The sequence below is a fragment of the Schistocerca serialis genome, chromosome 2, assembly GCF_023864345.2.
Source record: "Schistocerca serialis cubense isolate TAMUIC-IGC-003099 chromosome 2, iqSchSeri2.2, whole genome shotgun sequence".
Lineage (NCBI taxonomy): Eukaryota > Metazoa > Arthropoda > Insecta > Orthoptera > Acrididae > Schistocerca > Schistocerca serialis.
In genome coordinates, this window is record NC_064639.1 from 654,701,394 (window position 1) to 654,727,167 (window position 25,774).

The window sequence follows — 25,774 nt, forward strand, 5'->3', positions numbered from 1 at the left end:
ACAGGCAGTAGACTGCTCCATACGCATCATCAACAGAACAGGCTCTGCTAATGATATACTACGCCTTCCACATTGCTGGCAACAGGTTCTACACAATGCTGGTGACTACTTTGAAGGACAGTAACAAGTGCAAACATGTAACTCTTTTGTATCAGTTGTGAATAAATAGTTGCCACTATTTAAGTTCCAACCCTCATATAATTAACACTTTGGAAGTAAATGGAGCTATAAACACAAATATAATACACATCTAGATCATGGTGCCACTTATCAATACAAGTTACTTTATACATTCAGTCACAAACTATCTAGGTTAGGACAGGACACCATTTGGTCCCCAAGCACAACTGAATTGGAGTTCAGTAGTTCATCTATTTGTACACCAAACAAGATATATTGAATGACCAATATGTAGCTGACTGGAGCAGTAAAGTTTGTATTTCAATACCAATCTATTTCGTTATATATTACACATAGTTTTAAGGTATAATATACAAGAGTGGTTTGAAAAGTTCTCGGAACAGAATAGAAAAAAGTGCTTACATCACTGAAACTTTTTTTATTTTTCAACGTAGTCTCCTTTTAGATTAATGCACTTGGTCCAATGATGTTCCAGTGCCTTGATCTCATCTCGAAAATGAGTTTCCTCCAGGCCTGCAAAATAGTTGTCAACTCTGGCTATCAGTTCTTCGTTTGAAGAGAATCTTTGTTCACCAAGAAAAATTTTCAGTTCTGGGAAGAGATGGAATTCTTACAGAGCCATATCAGGTGAATAAGGCAGGTGTGGCAGCAATTCATACCTCATTTCGTGTAATATTGCCATGGCGATGGCATGCATTTTTGATCCAGCGTCAATAGTCGTGGCACCAATCTTGCAGATAATTTTTTAATTTCTAATTTTTCAGTTAAAATTTGATATACCCTTTCAGATGACATGAATGAGCAGAGTTCCTCAGTATATTCTGGAAATTGACATGAATGTCCTTTGCTTTCATGCCTTTCTTTACGAAGTACTTAATCACTTCTCTAATCTCAATTTTTTCCATCTTCGCAAATCACTATGCAAGAACAACAACAGGGCCACATCACCACCACAGCTCTCTTCCAAGAGCACTGACATGGCACGTGTTTACAGCCAACAGTCCAATGAATATCACGTGAACAACGTGTTGCACTAGCACTGACCTGGTGTCGTGATTCCGAGAACTTTTCAAACCAGAACAGAAAAACAGACTTTAATAGCACATCACATAATTTTAATAAAAACAAATAAATAAAGGAAAATGTAAACACAACTTGTGGATTAAGCCTATTCAGACTGTCCAACTTCTGTCTACAAGGCATAAGTGATCTATGTACACTGTAAAACCAGTATATAATAGAATCTGAAAATATTTAGGCTGTAAAAACCTATTAGCCTATTAAAAAACAGCTGCTCAATCATTATAGTAAATTATTAGATTTAAGAGGAATAGTTTCTAGAATTCTCATCTAGAGTTGCCTTGTGATGCATGGTTGTTAGAAAGTCTTTTGCTCCTAGCATTAACAATTCCGTGAGCACTATCTGAGAGTGCCGAACTGTCTGAGAGCAAAAAACTCTTGTGTATCCCAACCCTTAGTATATGTGGTGCACAGTATGTAAACATATTGCATAAGTGCATCTGTGAACATGAGCATAATGTGTTGGTTTATGGTGATATTTTTCATGTGGTATCTACACAGCAGATAAATAAAGAAATAACAAAAATGTGTGAAATCTTATGGGACTTAACTGCTAAGGTCATCAGTCCCTAAACTTTCACACTACTTAACCTAAGTTATCCTAAGGACAAACACACACCGATGCCCGAGGGAGGACTCAAACCTCCGCTGGAACCAGCCACACTGTCCATAAGAAATAACAATGCTTATTTTTTTAATGAAATTAACAATAGACACTGAATTTCAGAGCATTTATTATCATCATCTCGAAATAATTCCATATTAGAGAATGCAGTTTAGGAGTAAGTGAGACAGCTCACCTGTAGTAGTGGTACTGAGTCAGAGATAGTGCTTGTCTGTAAAGGTGTTAGTGAGATCTTCAGCACAGTGTGCAAAGGCATTCTCATCACTGCAGATAATGCCATCCACAGGTGGCAGGACTGTGTGGGAGCAATTTTTGGATGTCGAAGGGGTGACAGCTGTCAAACTTGCTTGAGTTCTATGGCTTCTTCCATAGGGATAGGACACATGTGGCAAGGGGTTGTGAGGGGGAGTGGCATGGGTTTGCACCAGGATGTCGTGTAGGTTGAGTGGGTGACAGAATATTATTTCAGAAGAGGCTGGAAGGATCATGGGTAGGATATCCCTCACTTTCAGCATGATGATAGATAATCAAAGCCCCCCACCCTCTCTCTCTCTCTCTCTCTCTCTCTCTCTCTCTCTCTCTCTCTCTCTCTCCCCCTTCTCCCTCTCTCCCTCTCCTTCCCCCATTCCTTCACCCTCCTCCTCTTCCTACATCTCTTTTGCTCTGCCCTCTGTGGTGTCACCGCCAGACACCACACTTGCTAGGTGGTAGCCTTTAAATCGGCCGCGGTCCGTTAGTATACGACGGACCCGCGTGTCGCCACTGTCAGTGATTGCAGACCGAGCGCCGCCACACGGCAGGTCTAGAGGGACTTCCTAGCACTCACCCCAGTTGTACAGCCGACTTTGCTAGCGATGGTTCACTGACAAATTACGCTCTCATTTGCCGAGACGATAGTTAGCATAGCCTTCAGCTACGTCATTTGCTATGACCTAGCAAGGTGCCATTATCATGTGCTATTTATCTTGTGATGCATGTACCATCAGACCGATGTTCACCAATTATGGGTTAAAGTTAAGTATTCCAGAAGCTACGTACCTTTTTTGCTAGTCTCTATTCCTTTAACTGTTCCAGACCTCATGCCAGCCTGCGTGAGCTTAAACACGTGCCTTTCGGCTTCCTCTCATAGTGGCTTGGCTGTCTTGCCAAGTCACAACACCCTCTGTAATCTCTTTCTCTTGTTGTGTGGCCATGGGGTCATTTGTCCAAAGACATGCCTTTTTCCATGTACCTCATCCTAGTGATCTTTCCTACCTCCACCACACATCCATCAGCTCAGGCAACTGCTTTGAGTAATCAAGTACCAGTAATCATATAATCATCTTGCCATGGCCAAGGGAGTGTGCATTTGGGTATCTGTGCAGTTGTGTGTACTTTTGTGGGAAAAAGAGTGCTCGAAAGCTAGTGTGAATGCTGCATTCTGTCATGTTCTTCTGTGCTCCATACATCAGTCTAGTATAGTTGAGTGGTCGCCTTTCCTTAATTTTACGTACTGCTCCATCCAGGATTTTCCATTATTCTCTTTCCTACTACTCTGCACGTCATACTGTGTTTTACACAGCTGTTGTCACAACATTTGCAGTTGTTTATCCATGCAGATACAGTATCATTTTATTGACACAATTTGCAGGTATGTGACTCATACCTTTGCACATTTTTCGGGTTTTTGCCTGTTGGTCCACATAACTAACTTTTGTAAAATGTTCACTTTAAATAAAAATATTGAAACATTCATTTGTCCCATTTGTGGCATCACAAGAATTCTCACTTTTGACAACAGTCTGAATAACATGCAGGATGTGAGCCTAATTATGCAACATTGCTACAAGATTTAACTACCAAAAATTTATTGAAGTTTGTTCTCGTAATTCAACTGTATTAGGTGTAGATGTACTACCTAGAGCAACATATGAAAATCTGTGCCAGACCGGTACTCAAATCTGGATTTCCTGCTTATTGCGACCAGTTTCCTTACCATTCAGGCTATCTGAGCATGCTCCCAGAATGGACTCAAACTTCCATGTGTCACACACCTATCTATTACCTCTCGTAGATTATTAAATCACAGTTAAGTTTAATTTCAAGAATAGATTTCAATATTTGAAACAGTAGTTTGTCATCAAATATAAACATAAAAAATTTGTTGGCAGATCCGAACCAATTTTTTGCACTGCTTCATGATTAAAAACCATGTAAATAAGGCTCAACAGGTGATGTTGACCCATAAGAGAGGGCTAAATTTGTCACTACTCCAAAATAAGTAATTGGTCAATATAAACCAAACTGCATTCAGAAAGATTCTTAGATCTACCATTGTTCTGCAGTACATACACTGCTATCAGCCACTACATTGTCTCCAGCTACCTTGTAACAATTTGTGCAAGTAATGTCTACAAAATACGATAACAGTTCAAAGCAGTAGGTAAAAAGTCAAGTGAAAACATCACACTTCAATTTTACACAGAAAAAAATTGTACTTTAACAATTTCATTTACACCTCAGCAAGTCCATTACTTTCATTAAGTAACAACTCCAACCACTTGATTGTTCAGAAAACTTATAGGCATACAACTGAGTGACACCTTCAATGTTGTTTTTGTGGTTTTCAGTGAAATATTGGTTTGATGCAGCACACAATGTTACTCTGTCCTGTGCAAGTCATTTCATCTCTGAGTAACTACTGGAAAACTACTGCAGCCTATAACCTCCTGAAACTGCTTACTGTATTCTCTTGGTCTCCCTCTATGAATTTGACCCCCCACACTTCCCTCCAGTACTAAATTGGTGATTCCTTGATGCCTCAGAATGTGTCCTACCAACCAATCTCTTCTTCTAGTCAGGTTGTACCACAAATTTCTCTTTTCCTCTGTAGCACCACATCTCAAAAGCTTCTATTCTCTTCTTGTCTAAACTGTTTATCGTCCATGTTTCACTTCTGTACATGGCTACACTCCATACAAGTACTGTATTCAATGTTAACAAATTTCTCTTCTTCAGGAACTCTTTTCATGCCATTACCAGTCTATATTTTAGATCCTCTCTACTTCGACTACCATCAGTACAAAACTCATCTATTACTTTAAGTGTCTCATTTCCTAATCTAATTCCCTCAGCATCACCTGATTTAATTTGACTACATTCCATTATCTTCATTTTGCTTTTGTTAATTTTTATCTTATATTGCCCTTTCAAGACACTGTCCATTCCATTCAACTGCTGTTCCAAGCCTTTGCTGCCTCTGACAGAATGACAGTGTCATCGGTGAAACTCAGAGTTTTTATTTCTTCTCTCTGGACTTTAATTCCTACTCCAAATTTTTCTTTTGTTTCCTTTACTGCTTGCTCAGTATACAGATGGAACAACATCAGGGATGAGCTACAACCCTGTCTCACTCCCCTCTCAACCACTGCATCCCTTTCATCCCCTCGACTCTTGTAACTGCCATCTGGTTTCTGAAAAAATTGTAAATAGCCTTTCGCTCCGTGTGTTTTACCGCTGCCACCTTTAGAATTTGGGAGTATTCCAGTCAGCATTGTCAAAAGCTTCTTCTTAAGTGTTTCTACAGTTCTCTGGAATCCAAGCCAATCTTCCCAGAGGTCAGCTTCTACCAGTTTTTCCATTCTTCTGTAAAGGATTCATGTTAATATTTTGCAACCATGATTTATTAAACTGATAGTTCGGTAATTTTCACACCTGCAGCACCTGCTTTCTTTGGAATTGGGATTACTGTATTCTTCTTGAAGTCTGCAGGTATTTTGCCTGTCTCATACATCTTGCTCCCCAGGTGGAAGTGTTTTGTCATGGCTGGCTGTCTCAAGGCTATCAGTAGCTCTAACAGAATGTTGTCTATTCTGGGGGGCCATGTTTCAGTGCTTTGTCAAGTGCTTCATGCAGTGTCATATATCCCAACTCATCTTCATCTACATTCTCTTCCATTTCCATAACACTGCCCACAAGTACATCTCCATTGTACAGACCCCCCATATACTCCTTCCACCTTTCTGTTTTCCCTTCTTTGCTTAGGACTGGTTTTCCATCTGAGCTCTTGATATTCATGCAGGTGGTTCTCTTTGCTCCAAAGGGCTCTTTAATTTTCCTGTAGGCAGTATCTATCTTACGCCTGCTGATATGAGTCTACATCCTTACATTTGTCCTCTAGCCATTTCTGCTTAGCCATTTTGCACTTCCTGTCGATCTCACTTTTTAGACATTTGTATTCCCTTTTGATTGCCTCATTTATTCAGTTTTTATATTTTCTCCTTACTTTAATTAAATGCAATATCCCTTGTGTTACCCAAGAATTTCTACTAGCCCTTTTCTTTTTACCTACTTGGCCCTCTGCTATCTTCACTATTTTGTCTCTCAAAGCTATGCATTCTTCTTCTACTGTATTCCCTTCCCCCTGAAACACTCGACAACCTCTGGTTCTTTAAGTTTATCCAGGTCTCATGTCCTTAAATTCCCACTTATTTGCGGTTTCTTCAGTTTTAATCTGCAGTTAAAAGCCAATAAATTGTGTCCAGAGTCAACATGACTATTAAATTTTCATCTCCCTTAAATACTGAAAAATTTCTTTTATCATACATTTCCTCAATCTCCTCATCTGCGGAGTCAGTTGGCATATAAGCTTGTACTACTGTGATGGGTGTGGGCTTTGTGTCTGTCTTGGCTACAAGAATGCATTCACTATGCTTTTCATAGTAGCTTACCCGTGTTCGTATTTTGTTATTCATTATTAAACCTACTCCTGCATTACTCGTATTTGATTTTGTATTTACAACCCTGTATTCACCTTACCAGAAGTCCTGTTCCTCCTACCACTGAACTTCATTAATTCCCACTATATCTAACTTTAACCTATCCATTCCACTTTTTAAATTTTCTAAACTAGGGGCCTGATTAAGGGAATTGACATTCCACACTCCGATCCGTAGAATGCCAGTTTTGTTTCTCCCGATAACGACATCCTCCTGAGTAGTCCCTGCCCAGAGATCCGAAAGGGGGACTATTTTACCTCGAGAATATTTTACCCTAGAGGGTGGCATCATCATTTAACAATACAGTAGAGCTGCACACCCTCGTGAAAAATTATGGCTGTAGTTTTCCCGTGCTTTCAGCCATTCGCAGTACCAGCACAGCAAGGCTATTTGGTTGATTTCACAGGGCCAGATCAGTCAATCATCCAGACTGTTGCCCCTGCAACTACTGGAAATGCTGCTGTCCCTCTTCAGGAATGGCAGTTTGTCTGGCCTCTCAACACATACCCCTCCATTGTGGTTGCACCTGCAGTACAGCTATCTGTATCGCTGAGGCGTGCAACAATCTCCCTCAGCGGCAAGGTCCATGGTTCATGTGGAGGGGACATCTTCAATAACTGCCAATATTTTGACATGTGAACATCGCTTGTCACAAATGAATCATGAGAGCGCTATTCCGTATTCAAAAAGACAACACACACACGCGCGCGCGCGTGCACACACATACACACACACACACACACACACACACACACACACACACACACACAGGTAAACAACTAGGGCCACTACACAACCAAAGATGACCAATGTCAGAAGTTTCAATAGTGAATTTTAATTACAAACAGTGTGACTTGGCCTCCTATAAACAGCATTAACTCTATCTCTCTGTTGTTTGACCAGGAACAGAACAAGATTCCAAGCATAATCTAAGGAAAAACCTCTCTCTCTAATTAGAAGGTTAGTTCTAATTTAACCTCAACTGCTTACTTAATAATACTACCCCAATAGATGAAAATTTATGTTAGAATATTGTTACATTCACCAGAATGACCATTGCCAAGGCAATGTTCTACAACACTGGATTTACTCACTTGTTGTAAGTGTGTGTGTGTGTGTGTGACGTTTATATTCTATACACCAGTCCTCCACGGTCCTGATGGTCTAATTGATCTATAGCATGCCATAACTTCAATGGATGTGGTAAACAGACTCTAAAATGGTCCTAACCTTAGGTGGTATTCGAGAAACATACTTTTCACTCTGTTTTTGCGTTATATGACCAATACTGTTGGAAATACTATCTGCATAAAACAAAAAAGGCAGTAGACTTTGGTCTACTCAATCAACTCATGGTTGATCAGTAGCACAACAAGTGTATGATCTATCATTCACTGTAACCATTCTGGTGAAAAGTAACAGCATGAGCTTACTCAGCTAACAAACTGTCAAGGTCTGGGATGTAGGCCTTTGAATCAAGGTAGGAAGTGCCCCTTCACACAGTGCTGAATGAGGACAACTTTCTGCCTAAAGAAACAAATGAGTTTGACTTGGCTTTCTATAAATGGTATGTGCCAACATCCACCAGCTTTCCTCCTGACCAACAAGTCAAGAAAGGAAAGGCAGCCAGCCTTTTTCCTGCTCCGTAGTGGAGAGATTATGTGGACAGATTGATTTCAGATAGTCTAAAAATCTGTTTAAATTCTCACTTACATGCGGCCAAACAAGATTATCATTTACATGTATACAAAGCATACTCATTTCTGTGCTACCAACTCCAGGGCATTTTCCTCAAAATCCTCCATAAACAGATTGGTAGTAATAGATGATTAGGACAACACAACATCCAATCCCTGAGCGGAGAAAATCTCTGACCCAGCCGGAAATCGAACCTGGGCCCTTAGGAATGACATTCTGTCATGCTGACGACTTAGCTACTGGGGGCAGACACAAGTCTTGGTGAAAATCTTGTAATCCTCCATAGAAAAGAAAAAGGCCAGGAATTGAATCTACTGGAGGAAGTGAAAATTTTTAGACAAAAAAAAAAAAAAAAAGGAGTGTGTACAAAACACATTGAATAGTCAGTTGGATTTAAGGCATCATAACATTCTGGCAAACTTTGACTGATGTACATTTAACTGTTTTGCAAGGGAGTGAACCAGTGCTCCTAGTGACATGTACATTGCTGCAGTGTCCAAGTGACAGATATTATTGACCTGCATAGTCAGTGTTTCCTGGTGGCTGGTAAAGACAGGACCTACTCTTACAAGCTGTGCCTTCCAGGTGTTGTTTGAGATGATAAGAAAGCGCCATTGTTTCTTTTTCTCACAGAGGCAATGAATGGCCAGTATATTGGTAAAATCTACCTGGCAGCATTAGTAGAGGCTGTTACGTGGACCGGCTTTCCAAGTAGCTTTTGTTTGTCTAGTTTTTAAAAAAATATATTGACAATATTCTCTGAACGGCAATACTTTGATGAAGACTGTTGGGTTCATCTATGGTAGATTAATGTAATAATTTCTGTGAGTACAAGTCGTCAAATAATCTTCATATAATAGCACAGATTTCCAATATAGTTTATAATTGTATCTCAATTCTCAAATATGTAGGGTGCACCTGAAGATGCAGCTGTAAACTATGAAACCAGTAGTATGGTCAATTAAAATCAAGTTTTACCAATTGTCGGTAGTGTTCTCATCCATCATGACTTTCAGCAACTATGGGTGACTTGCATAAAAATTGTTTGTGATAAGCATCACACATGCTTACAGCAGGTGAGCAAATTGCTGTTGCAAAGTTGAAATCTTTCCATAGCATATTGACTGGCTGACTTTCACCAGATACCACTGTACAGAACATAAACATCACATGATGAATGAAAACACCACTGACAGCTGGTAAAACTTGGGGAACATAATCCTCTTTATCCAACACAACCACAGCATTGTTCTTGTTGGATGGTAAGATAACAATATAAGGAACCACTCTGTGTAAATGCAAAGCAGTCTTCTTATCTGCTATAAATACAAACACAGAGATTCTGGCATGTCCTTCCAGAAATTATTTAGGAAGTCATTGAGATTAAATCAGCAAGTGACCTTTTTGCTTAATTCAGCTTGGAATTCTGCTCTCTCACCGATCAATCGGCAAAGGGACCGAATTAATGATAATTGCTCATGCATTGCTTAAAATGAAATTAATGCATGGTATTATGGGCCAGACAACCCTGTTTGGGGTTGTTGGGCCGCCTGTGCAATTCTTTCCGTGTAACACTACTTCGGTGACTTGTGCTTCAGTGACAATGATATGAAATTATGTGACTGGTACAAACCCTAAATCTCAAGTGAAGAAATTCTGCGACCAAGCCAGCAGTCAAAGCTGGGGCACCAATGATCGAGAGACAGCGACACTAATGAATAGACAGAGAGCTGTGGATGCCCGTTGGTAATTAACATTCACTATTGATAACTTCTGATGTTAGTCATCTTTGGTTGTGTGGTGGCACTGGTTGTTTATGGTTGCTGTTGTGTATTCTGCATATGCCATGTTATGGTTCTCAGTTGGCATAGCTCCATCTACCATGAGTTTAAATTTCCTTGGACAGTCCTCTCTTGTTGCATTTGTGCCTTTAAATGGATGGTGTGTTCATCTTCATGGTTGTTGAAGATGTCAACAGGCAGTATTCCTGTAAGTTATTTGAAAATTTTATATGTGGGAGAAACTCAAGTTTCAGATGGCTCATTATTCATACTCTAATTTGAGGCCTCTTCCTACTGAGTGTGAGCATACTTAGTGAACTGCATTGCTTACCTGGAAAACCAGAAAATAATTGATCAGAATTCCATCACCACACACAGTAATGTACAGGTATGTTGAAAGCCTTTCAGACTTTCCATATTGAAAAGGCAACTTCGTTGATAACAAAGTTTTACTAATTCATTGTACACTCTGGCCACATACCACTTAGATGGATTACAGAAAGCTCAACTCATCATCTCCAGGCTGGACAAAACCCACTTCCACTGGATGCCAAAAACTTGCTCTTATCTCTCCAATAAATGAGAAAGACCACACAGTGATACCAGGAATACCACAAAACTGTAGCATTGTCTGACAACTCTCAATGTTTTACCCAACCTCTTATGCCTGTTGTTCTCTGCTTCAGTCTTGTGTGTTCCAATTTTCAGTGTATGTAGATATTCTAGTTTTGTTGAGGGGTCAGTTTTTGATTGCCAGGTAATTTGTTGGTAACTACCCAAAAGCTGTATATGGTGTATTACAGCATGCTATCACAAACTGAAGAAAATCCATGGAAGATATCAGTGACTACTTTCTCTCTTGAGTCATCAGTCTTCTGACTGGATTGAATCCATCACCTGCACCAGCTTCTTCATCTCAGTCCTACATCCCCAATTATTTACTGTATGTATTCCCGCCTCAGTCTTCTCCTGCACTTTTTGCCATCTGTAGCTCCCTCTAGTGCCATGGTGATTATTACCTGATGTCTTAACACATGTACTATTATCCTATTTCTTGTTCTTGTCATTGTTTTCCCTATGTTCCTTTCTTCACCAATTCTGTGGAGAATTTCCTCATACCTTATTTTATCAGTCCACTAATTTCCAAGCATTCTTCTGTAGCAGTACATCTCAAATGCATCAATTCTCTTCTGCTCCAGTTTTCCCACTGTCCACGATTCACTACTATACAATGCTATGATCCAAATGTATGTTCTCAGAAATTTCCTCCTCAGATTAAAGCCTATATTTGATACCAGTAGACTTCTCTTGGCCAGGAATGCCCATTTTGCCTGTGATAGTCTGCTTTTTAAGTCCTCCTTATTTGACCCATTGTGGGTTATTTTGCTTTCAAGGTAGCAGAATTTCTTAACTTCATATACCTCATGATCACCAGTTTTGATGCTAAGTTTCTTGCTACTCTCATTTCTGCTGCTTCTCATTACTTTGATATGTTTCCAGTTTATTCTTAATCCTTACTCTGTACTCATTAGACAGTTCATTCCATTCAACAGATCCTGTAATTCTTCCTCAGTTTCACTGAGGATATCGATGTCATCAGTGAATCTTGTCATTGACATAATTTCACACTGAATTTTAATCCCACCCTTGAACCTGTGTTTTATTTCTGTCATTGCTTCTTTGATGTATAAATTGAACAGGAGGAATGAAAGGCTGCATCCCTGTCTTACATCCTTTTTAATCTAAGTACTTCACTTTTGGTCATCTGATCTTATTGTTCCTTCTTGCTTTGATGTATAAATTGAACAGGAGGAATGAAAGGCTGCATCCCTGTCTTACATCCTTTTTACTCTAAGTACTTCACTTTTGGTCATCTGATCTTATTGTTCCTTCTTGGTTCTTTCTACACACACACACACACACACACACACACACACACACACACACACACACAGATATCCTGTCTTTTCTTGTAGGCTATAACTTACTCCTATTTTTTTTAAATTTTTTTTCAGAATTTCTAACATTTTGCCTCATGTTACATTGTCAAGTGTTTTTCCTAGGTTACAAATACTATGAGTGTGTCTTAATTTTTCTTCAGTCATGCTTCCATTGTCAAATGCAAAGTCAGAACAACCTCACTAGTGCATTTACCTCTGCCAAAGTCAAACTGATCATCATAAAACAGATCCTCAGTTTTATTTTCCATTCTTCTATATATTATTCATGACAGCATCTTGGATGTGTGAACAGTTAGTCTGATTGTGCAGTAGTTCTCACACTTATCAGCCTTTGCTATCCTCAGAATTGTGTGGATTATATTTCACCAATACTCTAATGGTATACCATCAGTCTCCACAAATTCTACACACCAACTTGAGTAGTTGTTTGATTGCCACTTCCCCCAATGATTGTAAGACTTCCAATGGAATGTTGTATATCCCTTCTGCTTTATTTGATCCCAAGTCTTCAGGAGCTATTTTAAATTCTGTCTAATACGATATCCTCAATGTCTTCCAAACTGACTCCAGTTTCTTTTTCTATCACATCATCAGACAAGTCCTCCCCTTCACAGAGTCTTCACTGTACTCTTTCCACCAAACCACTCTCTCCTCTTCATTTAGCAGTCGAATTGCTGTTGCTCTCTACCTCCCTTGGGGCTACATTATGTAATGGATGATACTGATGTTCCCTAATTACAGTTGAGAGGAGATTCTTGTAGAATATTGATGCCATTCACTTCCTTCCAGAGATTCTCTAAGGAGTCTAAAAATTGTGTGTGCACATAGGATCATTCTGTCACTGATTGGAACACTGACTCTGAATACTGATTGAAATATAGCCTCATCAAATACTTGTGCTCATCAGTTAGCAGAATGTGTTAACCTTTTATTAATGAAATATAATAAATTTATGATGAACACTAATCCATTTTTATGCATATGCTAAAACAGTAATTTTCTTTGGTACCCTACACTCATTTTAGAATTACCTCCTTTCACTGATATTGCTGTGACAAATGTACAAGATTAATTTGGCCATCAGCAGATGTAATACAAAATGTTAAGCTGTTCACACAGGGTTCACACCATACCTAATGTGCTTCGATGCACTTTGCTCCAACCATGCTTATTGATATTGGTTTCTGCTTTAGTAATTCTTGGCATATCTAAGATAATTTTTTTGTAACTTTTCTGAAGGTCAGCAGGATACATTAGTTCCAAGACAGAAATCACCGTCCAATAACACTCAGTGCAATAGAAGTAATATTACCAGTACCAGAAGCAAATCAAGTGCAAAGAAAATATCACAGCGATCTGAGCCAGATGTGAAGAAATCTCCCAACACTGGGTATGTATCAATATATTCATGTATACCATTATATTTTTACATTTATATGCTTAAATATTTGAAACAATGTTTATGAAGAGTAATAGTGAATATTATATTTTGACTGACTAAAAGAGTGTCTATGAATTCATTCTGGAAACAATCGTCTAGGCTGTGGCTAAGTTATTTTTTCATGGTGTGCTAGTCCCACAAGGTGTGCAGGAGAACTTCTGTGTAGTTTTTAAAGTAGTAGAGGTCTACTGGCAAAAGTAGAGCTGTGAGGTCAGCTCATGAGTTGTGCCTGGAGAGTTCAGTCAGTTGAGAAATTACCCATGAAGGGAAAAGTGTCAGAGTTTGAGTCTCAGTATAGCGCATAGTTTTCATGTTCCTGTAAGTTTATATATACATGTGTTTAATGAGAAGAAGCCAGATAGCTGGCGGTGTCCTTGTTGAGGAAACCATATCAGATATTGTCTGAAGTGACTTAAATAAACCACCCTTACACATATGAAATGTACCATCTTGGTGTTTCAAATCATAAATATCCTATAGCTCCTCTATTATTATTTTATGTCTGTTTTTCCAGTTTTTGGATGAGATTTATGAAAGTGTAAGGTTGCTTTGTGGAGAATATGCAGACAAATTTTACTATGGAAAGTAGCTGAAGGCATTATTTTAATTGTGTGAGGCTCTGGTCATAATACCTGTGCATGTTTTTTCTTTTTTCTTTCTCTTCTCTTTCCATACCGAGCATCACATGGCAAGAAATAAAAGTAACTTAAGCTCTGTTAAAGAAAGTAATGGGCCTTAGATGTATACTTTTATACACAGGAGTCTCAGAGGCTGAAGGTAACATATTATTTGTCTTACAGAGTTTCTCTCTTTGATGTTCATTGACCATTCAACATATTTACTTTATTACCGCACTGTGGCATGGATCTTTAAGTGACATAGACTACATAGTTTTGAACAGACAAGTGTGCAGGCACACTATGATGTTTCTTGTGTATAATTCCGTAGACATAGGGATGGAATCAGTGACATCCACATTTTTTAATGGTTTGCTTTAACAGGCCTCCTTTCACATTAGAGTGGAAGGTAGAGTTGTTTGCTGAGATAACACTGAAAGTTACTTGTTTTGCAACAACTGATGGCATTTATTCTGAGAGATTTCTTTTGCAAATTCTGTGGCAAAATCACCTTTATCATAGAATCTGTTAGTCCCCATCTGATTATCTGTCCCTTACTCTTAGTCCCATCATTTATTTTCCCTGACACTCCTCCTTTAATCAAAACTTGTACACATATTACCCAAACCTTTCACCTCCTTGCACCTCTGCTGCCCACCACCTCCCCCTCCCCCCTCCCCATTTACCCTCTGACTCCTTTCTCTATGCGAGATTAAAAGCAATAGATAGCCATGGAATCGATAGTTGAGTACATAATATTCCATTCTAAATATAATGATGGGATTTCCTGCTTCTCTTGTAGTAGCCTGTGTAGGAATATGGGTAGCTCTGTTTAGGATTGCATTTTCTTCTTATTTTCCCACAATTTCTTTATCCTCAATTTTCTCAGATCTGCAACATCTTCCTCTCTTGTCTGCTCCATTGGTGACTCTCTATTCTGACTGCTTGATCTGTGATGTACTGGTCACTGTGTACTCTCCAGTTTTCCTTACGTTCCACTTTAATCCTCAATTTGGACCAATCCTTCTTGTGTTCAGCAACTCACTTGTTTCCTGTATTTCTTCTTGTCTTTTGGCTAGTGTATCAACATTAATTTTGATCACATGTCCCAAAAATTTTGGTTTTCTCAGTCTAATTTCTCATGATAATATTCTCAGGCTCTCGTTAAGTTTTTCCCAAGTCTTCACATCCATCTCTCTTATGGTCTCAGTATTTTTGTCTGTCTTTCCTGTAGTAGTTTTGCACCATGTCTTCCTAGTGTTTTTGTCTCAGCTGCATAGTACCACAATTCTCACTGTTGCTTTGTAGTGTCTAATCTTTGCATATGTAGATATATTAATTTTATTGTTTGTATTTCTTTTAATGCTATTTAGTAGATGACCAAAGATTCATTTGGCAGTATAATTCACCCCTTTCTGTGCCAAAGTCAGATTTAACCCAGAATAGTGAAGATCATCTTTTCTTGTGGCATTGTAGCTAAGCACTTTGCTATTATTTTTGAATTTGGATGGGTTATTAATAAAAATTTTCCTAAGTGACAATATGTATTGCCAAGGTACTATGAATATCCCAAATTCCTTAAATAAATGTCTGCAAGATGATCTTGGTTGGGATCCAGCTATTATTCTGATTACATGCTTTTGTGCAATGACTACTGTTTCTCTTAATGATAAATTACCCAAAATATGATGCCATATGAAAATAGGCATAGTAGACTAATTTGCTGATATGTTTATCACAAAAATTTACAATAACCATAATAACATAAGTAGCTGAACCTAAACATTTCATCAAGTCATCAATGTGTTTCTTCTAGTTCAATTTCTCATTAATGCATAACACCCAGAAATTTTGAATAGTCTGTCTTAGCAAAATGGTTCAAATGGCTCTGAGCACTATGGGACTTAACTTCTGAGGTCATCAGTCCCCTAGAACTTAGAACTACTTAAACCTAACTAACCTAAGGACATCACACACATCCATGCCCGAGGCAGGATTCGAACCTGCGACCGTAGCAGTCACGCGGTTCCAAACTGAAGCACTTAGAACCGCACGGCCACACCGACCGGCTCTGTCTTAGCAACAGACTTCTGTTCAGAGTCTATATTTATCAGTGGTGTTATGCCATTTAATGTATATACTGTGTTTTATCAAAATTTAGTGAGAGTCCATTTGCAAAGAAGCCTTTAATAATTTTCTGAAAGATATTGTTTACAATTTCCTCACTGATTCTTGTTTGTTGGGCATGATTACTATACTTTTATCATCATAAAAAAGAACTACCTTGGCATTTTCATGAATATGGAGTGGCAAATCATTAATATATATTAAGAGCAATAGGGACCCAAGACTCAACCCTTTGTGACACCATTCTGGTGACCTTCCCAGTTAGAGAACTCTGCTGATTTTTACAGACTGTTTGTACTGTTAATTTAAACCTTCTGCATTCTTCTAGTTAATTATGAATTAAACCATTTGTGCACTGTCTCACTCATACCTCAATACTTAACTTATCTAGAGGAATTTCATGATTCACACTGTCAAAGGCCAGTGAGAAAACACCAAAAATCCCAATGTGTGATTTTCATTTATCCAGAGCATTTAATATTTGATCAGTAAAGCATATTTAGCATTTTCTGTTGAAAAGCATTTCTGAAAACCAAACTGACATTTTGTTAGTACTTCATTTTTACAAATATGTGAAGCTACTCTTGAATACATTACTTCTCAAGAATTTTTGATAAAGCTGTCAGAAGTGAGATTGGTTGATAGTTGTTAGCATCAGACCTATCCCCTTTTTTATGAAATGGTTTAACAATAGCATATCTCAGTCTCTCCAGAAAAATGCCTCTTTGTGTGAGCTACTACATATCTGTCTGAGAATCCTACTTACCTGTTGGGAACAAGCTTTTAGTGCTCTGTTGGAAATGCCATAAATTTCATGTGAGATTTTTCTTTTGAGTGACTTATTATTTTCCTAATTTCAAGAGGAGAGGTGGACTGAATTTCAATTTTATCAAATTGCTTAGGTATTGTCTCTTCCATATATAGGAACAGCTGGATCCTGTTTTCCCTACAACACTTAAAAAATGATTATTAAAAATATTTTCTACTTCTGACTTTTTGTTAACAAATTTTTCATTGAGTTTGATAGATGTACAGTCTTTCTGTGCTCTCAGTTGCCCTGTTTCCCTATTAACAGTATTCCAAAATGCTTTAATTTGTTACCAGATGTACTAATATTAGACATAATGCACATATTTCTGGATTTTAATAACTTTTTTTTAATACAGTGCAGTAATTTTTATAATTTGTGACTGGTTCTGGATTATACTCCTTCTAACTATAAGATACATTTCCCTTTTCTGTTTATAAGATATTTTTACCCTTTAGTAACCCATGGCTTGTTAGAAGGTTTCTTTAAATTAGGATCAGGTTCCCTGTACACCTCATCCCAGTTTAACTGTTGCAAGATTTATATAAAATTTGCAGTTAATTGAACACACTGTTTTGAAAGACTGTTTCACATTATTGTATGGAGCTATGTCACATACTGTAACTAGCTGCGCATCATTCTTAACAGGAAAAATTTTTATTTGATTAAATTTATCTTGGTCCATAAAACTATTATTTATCAGTGTGCTGCTTTCCTATACTACCCGAGTAGGAAAATCAAGAACTGTGTTAAATTGAAAGAACAAAGTGATACTTCAAGATCATGCTTTCTGTCAGACTCTATCACAAAATCTACAATGAAATCCCCACAAACAATAATCTGCTTCCCGCTGTCTGACACTTAGCACACACAACAAAGAATCCAAGTTTTTCAGAAATGATTGAAAATTTCCCAATAGAGACATATGCACAGCTACAGTTATTTGGTTTAAGCTCACAGACACTTACTTCTATAGGTGGCTCTACATAAACTTTTTTAGTTTCTAAATTTTCCACATTGTGATAAGTTTTAACATATATGGCAACCCTCTCTCCATAATGTCTCACTTACACTTACTGAAAGCTTACAACGACCTACATTTACCTTTTCTGTGGTATGTGACTATATGATGTTAAGACAGGCGTAGTACATCTGTTCCACTGTCACTTTCTAAACCTTCTAAACCAACAAGAATCTCAGCTAATTTGCTTTTTGATCCACTGATATACTGATGCTATATACAGACATTATTTTTCACTGTACTTCTATAAGAATCTTGTGATAGACTACCATTATGTTAAAACTGTACTCTTATGAGAATCTTGTGATACTTTAACATCTCTAGTATATGGATGTCTGAGCTTCTCATTAAGTGTAATTTCATTCAGTGCAGAATCATTGGACACTGATCTTAGCCTAAAAAAGAGGTACTCTCATGAGTTTCAGTGCCTCCCCCCCCCCCCCCCTTCCATTAAAGATTTTGCTATTGCCTCAGCCAGTTTACCCTTCTCTTTCCTATTGAGATGCAGGCCATGCCTTGTAGAGTCCCACTTACCAATAGCATCAACAGGAACCAAACCTATGCCTGACAAAGTAGCTGCCCAAAGCAGCTGATCTGATTCTATATTGACCTCCTAGCAGAGTTGTTTATTTGTGGCTGATTGTACTGAAAGTAAGCAGTGACCAAGCCAAATTTGTATGGTTCATTGCATATGCTGTTTTTACCAGGTCATGCTCAGCGTTGTAGCCCTGATCCCTGTACATACTGTTTCCTGCTCCACCCCCAACCATGACATGATCCTGCTTTGTAAAACCCTTGCACAATGATCCTACACCCTATATAAATTGACTAAGAAATGCTCTGTGCTTGAAAAAACTTGTGACCTAGTATCTGTCACCTAATTTTTCCTGTAAGGTCTGGCCCACACCTCTTCGCTGGCCACTTCCTAACAACAGAACTTTCCTAAATGGTTTGAAACAGTCAGTTTCCTGGTGAAAGTCTGTTGAGTATTAACTACACTTATGTCTGCTTTTGACCCTGTTCCCTAGTTAACAGAGGTAGCAAGGCAAATCTGTTGTTTGTGCCAATGATGAAAATTTCAGATACTCTTCCTGTTGCTCCTGTCTTCACCCTTCTCCCTCCATACCCTCATCAGTTTCTCCCTAGCACTATCAAGCTCAGTCTTAAGGGCCCTAATCTTCCCTTCCTGTTCAGCTACTTTCCTATCCCTTGAACATACTTTGCAACACCATGCAACAGACCCAGTTACTTCCCAGATTCCCATACCACTAAATTCATCCCTATGTAACTATCTGTCACAACAGCTGCATAGAACCCCAGAACTAATTTTCCTATAACAGCTCAAACACTTCTCCCTCATGGTTGTTTGCAATCTTTTTACAAAATTTATCTACACAATAACAGAAATATTCTATTAACTACAAATCACAAGAGTCACCAAGATTGTGTGGAACACTTAATATGTATATCTCTGTACTATTAATATAGTAACATAATGCACTGGAAATAATGTTAAAATTCAGAACTTGTGTACCTGAAAAATTAGGCTTAAAACTGCATATGCTTAATACGGATTTTTGAAAATAAAATAAAGATACAACTTAAAACCTTTAATGCCCCTAGTAGGTATGGCATTACTAAATGTGTATGTAATGAAAATTACTTAAGTTCTTCACTTAATAGTTATGCAAATGTCTTTAGTTTGTATGAAAATTATGTCTAAAGCATGTGGAAACTGGCCCGTAAGATTTATTTATTTATTTATTTATTTTTGAGAAATACAATGAAACAAGTGAAGCCTTCAAAAGATAAGATGAAATAGGCGCTAATTAACATTCTTATTAACTTAATTGACTGCTATTACAGAATTAATTACTTATCTTCATAAATTGTTGAGTTGTTTCCTTGCAGTTCCTTCACTGAATGTCAGTATGTCTGCGGTGGCTAGGTCTGTTATCCTTTTTGTCTCCGTGCACATTTTTGGTATTCATTCTCTCAACTGTGTGATTACTTGTTCCAGTGCTATGTTGAACAAAATTTTGGTGACATGCTGTCTCCCTGTTTGACATCACTCTTGGTTTCAAACTCTTCTGATAGTGCTCCTCTGAACCTTACCCTTGCCTTTGTGTCTGTCATAATTTCAGTTATTAGTTACCATATAGTGCCATCTAATACTCAGTTCTTCAGAATTTTTTCAAGACGCTGCCTGTCAATGGAGTCATATACCTTAGTGAAGTCCACCAAGATTAACATCATCTCTTTGTTCTTTAATGTCCTGTTACTATTGGTTCTTTAGGGTATAGGTCTGTTCTACAAGGCCTTTTACCTTTGCAGAGCTCATCTAATAGTCTCCAACATTGCATTCTGTCTGTTCTTCTACTCTCTTCAAGATTGTTTTCATCCCTTTTATCCCTATTCTTATGTTTTTGCACTATGATCACATTCTTCCCTTCAAATAAAACACTTGAGCTTTCAATAGCTGTCTCTGCTGTTGTCATCAGGAGTTAAAATCACTGACTGCCGGGTCTGGCATGGTGTCCTGCTTATACAGAAGTAATGGTTGTGTCTGGAACTTTCCAGAAAGGGCTAGAGTGACACATGCATGGAATACAAGTTGCACAATGCCTAGCAGCTCCATCCTGCAGTAGGACCTGCATCATGCTTAAAACTGCTGCTCCTGCCTCCCCACAAACGTCAAGCCCACACAGGCGCCGACTCCATGGAACCTGAGGGGACCCAAGCCCCCTCAAAAATTTGTTTGAGGGGGTGGTGCCCCCCCCCCCCTCCCCAATAATTTAAGAAAATTATTAATTATATTATACTTTGTAAAATCACAAAATAATGTTGAAATTCTTTATTTTCCTTGTTTGACAATAGTTACCTTTTAAAACACATTCAGTAATGAGTTAAAACAAATAATTATTGTGGTAGTAAGCAGGTTAACTGAAAACAAGTAGTGTGAATCATGATAGTGTTACGATGCTGCGGGCACACTTAGAATTTGTCCCAGTGTCCGAACCTTCGGGTAAAGTCTGGTGCCAGCAGGCCAGTGCTGCGGCCATGGTGACATCAAAAGGACTAGAGCAGAAGCACCTGGAACCCTCCGCCTTGCGTTGCCTTGACACTTTGAGACATTACAACGCTGCGGCTGTATAAAGCCCACCCTGCTGTCGCAGTCATTCAGTATGGATAGTTTCATGCAGTGCAGTCCCGACTTTAGTGTCTTGTGGACTATTTTATATGACTATATTTTATTCATTTACTTTAGTGTCTTAGTGTATTGTGAATTAAGTTTGCAATGGATAAATTTGTTACCAAAGAGGCGTGCTTGGAAGTTGATGATGCTACAAGTCAACCTCCAACAACTATTGTGTCTTCAATTGCTTCATCGTCTTCAGGCGAGAGTCATTCACAGCCAAAACCTGGACAATCCAGTAAGGGAAGATCATTTCAGAAGTCTTGGGTGATCAAATATACATGGTTAGAATATGAAGCATCTACCGAAAACGTTTTTTGCAAAACCTGCAAAGAGGCAGATGCTAAAAATCTATTACAATTTTCTTCAAAAAAAGAAGATGCATTTACTTCCATAGAGTTTTCTAATTGGAAAAAGGCTTTGGAAAAATTTGGTTTTCATGAAAATACGTTTACCCATAAAGAAGATATTCTGAAACAAAATTATACCAATAACCGAAGTGTCCCAATTGAATGAACAGTTAGATAGTGAACGCCATTTAGCTCTTGACACAATTTTTACTACCAAGCAATTTCTATGCCAACAAGGACTAACAGTTAGCAGGCACAAAGATGTAAACTCAATTTTTTTCAGTTGTTGGAACTCCTAATGAATGGCATATCTGAGTTTAAAGATTTTTTAGGGCATTCGGGGTATAAGTGGACGTCCCACGATATTTAAAATGATATCATTAATCTACTAGGAAAGTCTGTGTTGAGAAAGGTATTAGCTTCAATCAAGAAGACTGAACATTTTTCTATTGTGGTTGATGAAACACGTGATTCTTTGATTCACGAACAAGTGTCATTTTGTATTCGTACTGTCGATGATTCCTTAATCATCAACAAAGACTTTATTGGCTTATATGAGACCCCCAACACTGAATCACAAACTCTGTTTAGTATTTTAAAAGATGTTTTTGCTCGTTTGATTTGTCAATGGATAACTTAAGAGGACAGTGCTATGAGGTGCCTCGAATATGAGAGATAAGTTCAAAGGACTAAAAAGGTTAGTTTTAGATATACAACCAAAACCATATTATGTGCACTGCTCTGCCCACAGTTTAGACTTGGCAGTTGTAGACAGTCTCCATCATGTTACGTCTATGATGGATATTATGGCTTTAGCCAAGGTCTTAATAAACATCGTCTGGGAACCAAACAAAAGGATGGAGCTTTTCAGAAGCATGCGCTGTGAGAGCAACAACGACCAAGCTGGTCTACGACCTCTTTGCTCAACTCGATGGACTATGTGAGCTTCTAGTATCTTGAGAATATTGAAAAACTTTGAAGAAAATCTCGAGTTTTTTGAAAAATTTTCTGCAGAGGATAAAACAGAGGCAGGTTACAAACGTGCAGACTACCATGAGTGAATGTTGCAGTTCAAGACTTATTTCTTTTTATGTCTTCATTACCATGCTATGAACCCAGTAGAGGATGTCAATGAAAAAATTCAATGCCCTCATCTAAGTGTTGCTGATCCCGAAAAAATATATGAGGGCTTGATTTGTATATTGAATGGAAGGTGTGATAGTTTTGAATACTTTTGGGAATTATGTTTAGAAGGAAAACCTCCACAAGTTGATGATCCTTCACTTCCCTGGAATCGAAGTGTACCAAAGAAGTCTGAAAACAATGAAGCCAGCTGACTGCACATTTTCAAAACCCCAAAGGAATACTACGAAGCTATATACATTGAAGTTTGTGAAATGTTGTAATCATGCATTACTTAGCGGTTTGCTTCAACTGGACTCACACAGGTCATTGCAGTTGAACAAGAATACTTGCTTTTACTAAACAGAGGTGAAAAAAATTTGGAAAAATCAACTGAGTTTTTCAAAAATGACCTAGACATTGAGAGACTGTGCTTGTACTTGAATATGTTAGCCAATATTGCTAATGAAAAACAACTGGTTTTAAAAAACATGCATGATGTAAGAAAGTACGAGGGCAGTTCAATAAGTAATGCAACACATTTTTTTTCTGAAACAGGGGTTGTTTTATTCAGCATTGAAATACACCAGGTTATTCCCCAATCTTTTAGCTACACAACACTATTTTTCAACGTAATCTCCATTCAATGCTAAGGCCTTACGCCACCTTGAAATGAGGGCCTGTATGCCTGCACGGTACCATTCCACTGGTCGATGTCGGAGCCAACGTCGTACTGCATCAATAACTTCTTCATCATCCGCGTAGTGCCTCCCACGGATTGCATCCTTCATTGGGCCAAACATATGGAAATCTGACGGTGCGAGATCGGTGCTGTAGGGTGCATGAGGAAGAACAGTCCACTGAAGTTTACTGAGCTCCTCTCGGGTGCGAAGACTTGTGTGAGGTCTTGCGTTGCCATGAAGAAGGAGAAGTTCGTTCAGATTTTTGTGCCTACGAACACGCTGAAGTCGTTTCTTCAATTTCTGAAGAGTAGCACAATACACTTCAGAGTTGATCGTTTGACCATGGGGAAGGACATCGAACAGAATAACCCCTTCAGCGTCCCAGAAGACTGTAACCATGACTTTACCGGCTGAGGGTATGGCTTTAAACTTTTTCTTGGTAGGGGAGTGGATGTGGCGCCACTCCATTGCCGTTTTGTTTCAGGTTCGAAGTGATGAACCCATGTTTCATTGCCTGTAACAATCTTTGACAAGAAATTGTCACCCTCAGCCACATGACGAGCAAGCAATTCCGCACAGATGGTTCTCCTTTGCTCTTTATGGTGTTCGGTTAGACAACGAGGGACCCAGCGGGAACAAACCTTTGAATATCCCAACTGGTGAACAATTGTGACAGCACTACCAACAGATATGTCAAGTTGAGCACTGAGTTGTTTGATGGTGATCCATCGATCATCTCGAACGAGTGTGTTCGCACGCTCCGCCATTGGAGGAGTCACAGCTGTGCACGGCCGGCCCGCAAGCGGGAGATCAGACAGTCTTGCTTGACCTTGCGGCGATGATGACACACGCTTTGCCCAACGACTCACCATGCTTTTGTCCACTGCCAGATCACCGTAGACATTCTGCAAGTGCCTATGAATATCTGAGATGCCCTGGTTTTCCGCCAAAAGAAACTCGATCACTGCCCGTTGTTTGCAACGCACATCCATTACAGACGCCATTTTAACAGCTCCGTACAGCGCTGCCACCTGTCGGAAGTCAATGAAACTATACATGACGAAGCGGGAATGTTTGAAAATATTCCACAAGAAATTTCCGGTTTTTTCAACCAAAATTGGCCGAGAAAAAAAATGTGTTGCATTACTTATTGAACTGCCCTCGTACATTACACAAGAACCTGCAGTTGGAGAAATGTTATGTGAAGTAATGAAGTGCATTGAGCTTCTCCAAGTTGTTCCAATCACAACAGCAACAGCAGAACGGTCATTTAGCGCCGTTAGACATCTGAAGTTATATCTCCAATCCACAATGGGTCAACTTGGCTATTGTTCATGCCAACCGAGATGTTTTGGATGAATTGGATATCTGACCAGTCATCAGTGACTTCATATTCAGTAATCCAGTCAGACGGTTGACATTTGCACCTTTCTAAAGACACTCTAGCCCTAATACTGGCATTTAGAGCAATATTAAAAATCTTTATGAAATAGAGAATTAAATACTTACATATTGTTAAATTTTCAATTTCAAAATATTACTACTAGTTTAGTGCTGTATTACTATAGTACTGTATTAGTATTTTTAAATACTTAAATATTTTTAGGGTGTAAGAACAAATTAAAACCTGCAATTTACATACTTTTTGGCTGAAAGTATTAGGCACACTGTATTAACTTTATTGACTGTATTAAAGCATTAAGTTTGAGATATTATTTTTATTTAATGAACCCTGAGCCTTATTCAGAGTAAGCTTAAATTAACTATTTCACTTATTAATCGAAGTGCTATTACTGTGCGACAGCAATATTTTATGTTTTCTTCTTTTAATGATAGTTTAGGATTTATTTAAACATAATTTCAGGCTTTTCAGAGCTATATATTCACTGCTCTTCAATAGTCTCTAAACATGATTATTACTGTAAATTATATTAACGTTCTACAAAAATACCATGCATGTTTATATTTTGCTTCTTTTTTCAAAGCCAAAAAAATGTGTCAGGCTTGTCGAGTTTCCCAGAGTGTTGAGTTATTAAGAGTCCAGTTTTTGGGGTTCTAATGTTGGTCATATGACTCTAAAATGCATAAAAAACTTTAAAACTCACTATTTTTCATCTAAAATTTAGAAAACAACCCAGGGCAAGACCCCTAGTATGGTCCCCACCAATATTTCCTCTAAGTCAGCGCCCCTATAAGCCCATGTCTTTGCTTTAGCTCGATGTCCAAAGCCCAAGCCCAAGCCCAACCCCATGCCCTACTAAATGTGTATACCTGATCTCTGTTAAAAGTGTTGCTATTTATTCTAATTTTGACCACTTCTTTGATGACGGAATGGTGGGACGTAGCTGCTCAATATGCCTTCCATG

At 38.4% G+C, this 25,774-nt stretch overlaps 1 protein-coding gene across 1 annotated transcript in view; it reads left to right on the top strand.

Moving 5' to 3' along the window:
- Positions 1-25,774, top strand: part of LOC126457736 (uncharacterized) — a 347,274-nt gene that overhangs the window by 164,232 nt on the left and 157,268 nt on the right. Inside the window, exon 5 of the mRNA XM_050094281.1 lies at positions 13,283-13,433. Coding sequence (XP_049950238.1) covers positions 13,283-13,433 — 151 coding nt within the window. The remainder of the gene's footprint in view (positions 1-13,282; positions 13,434-25,774) is intronic.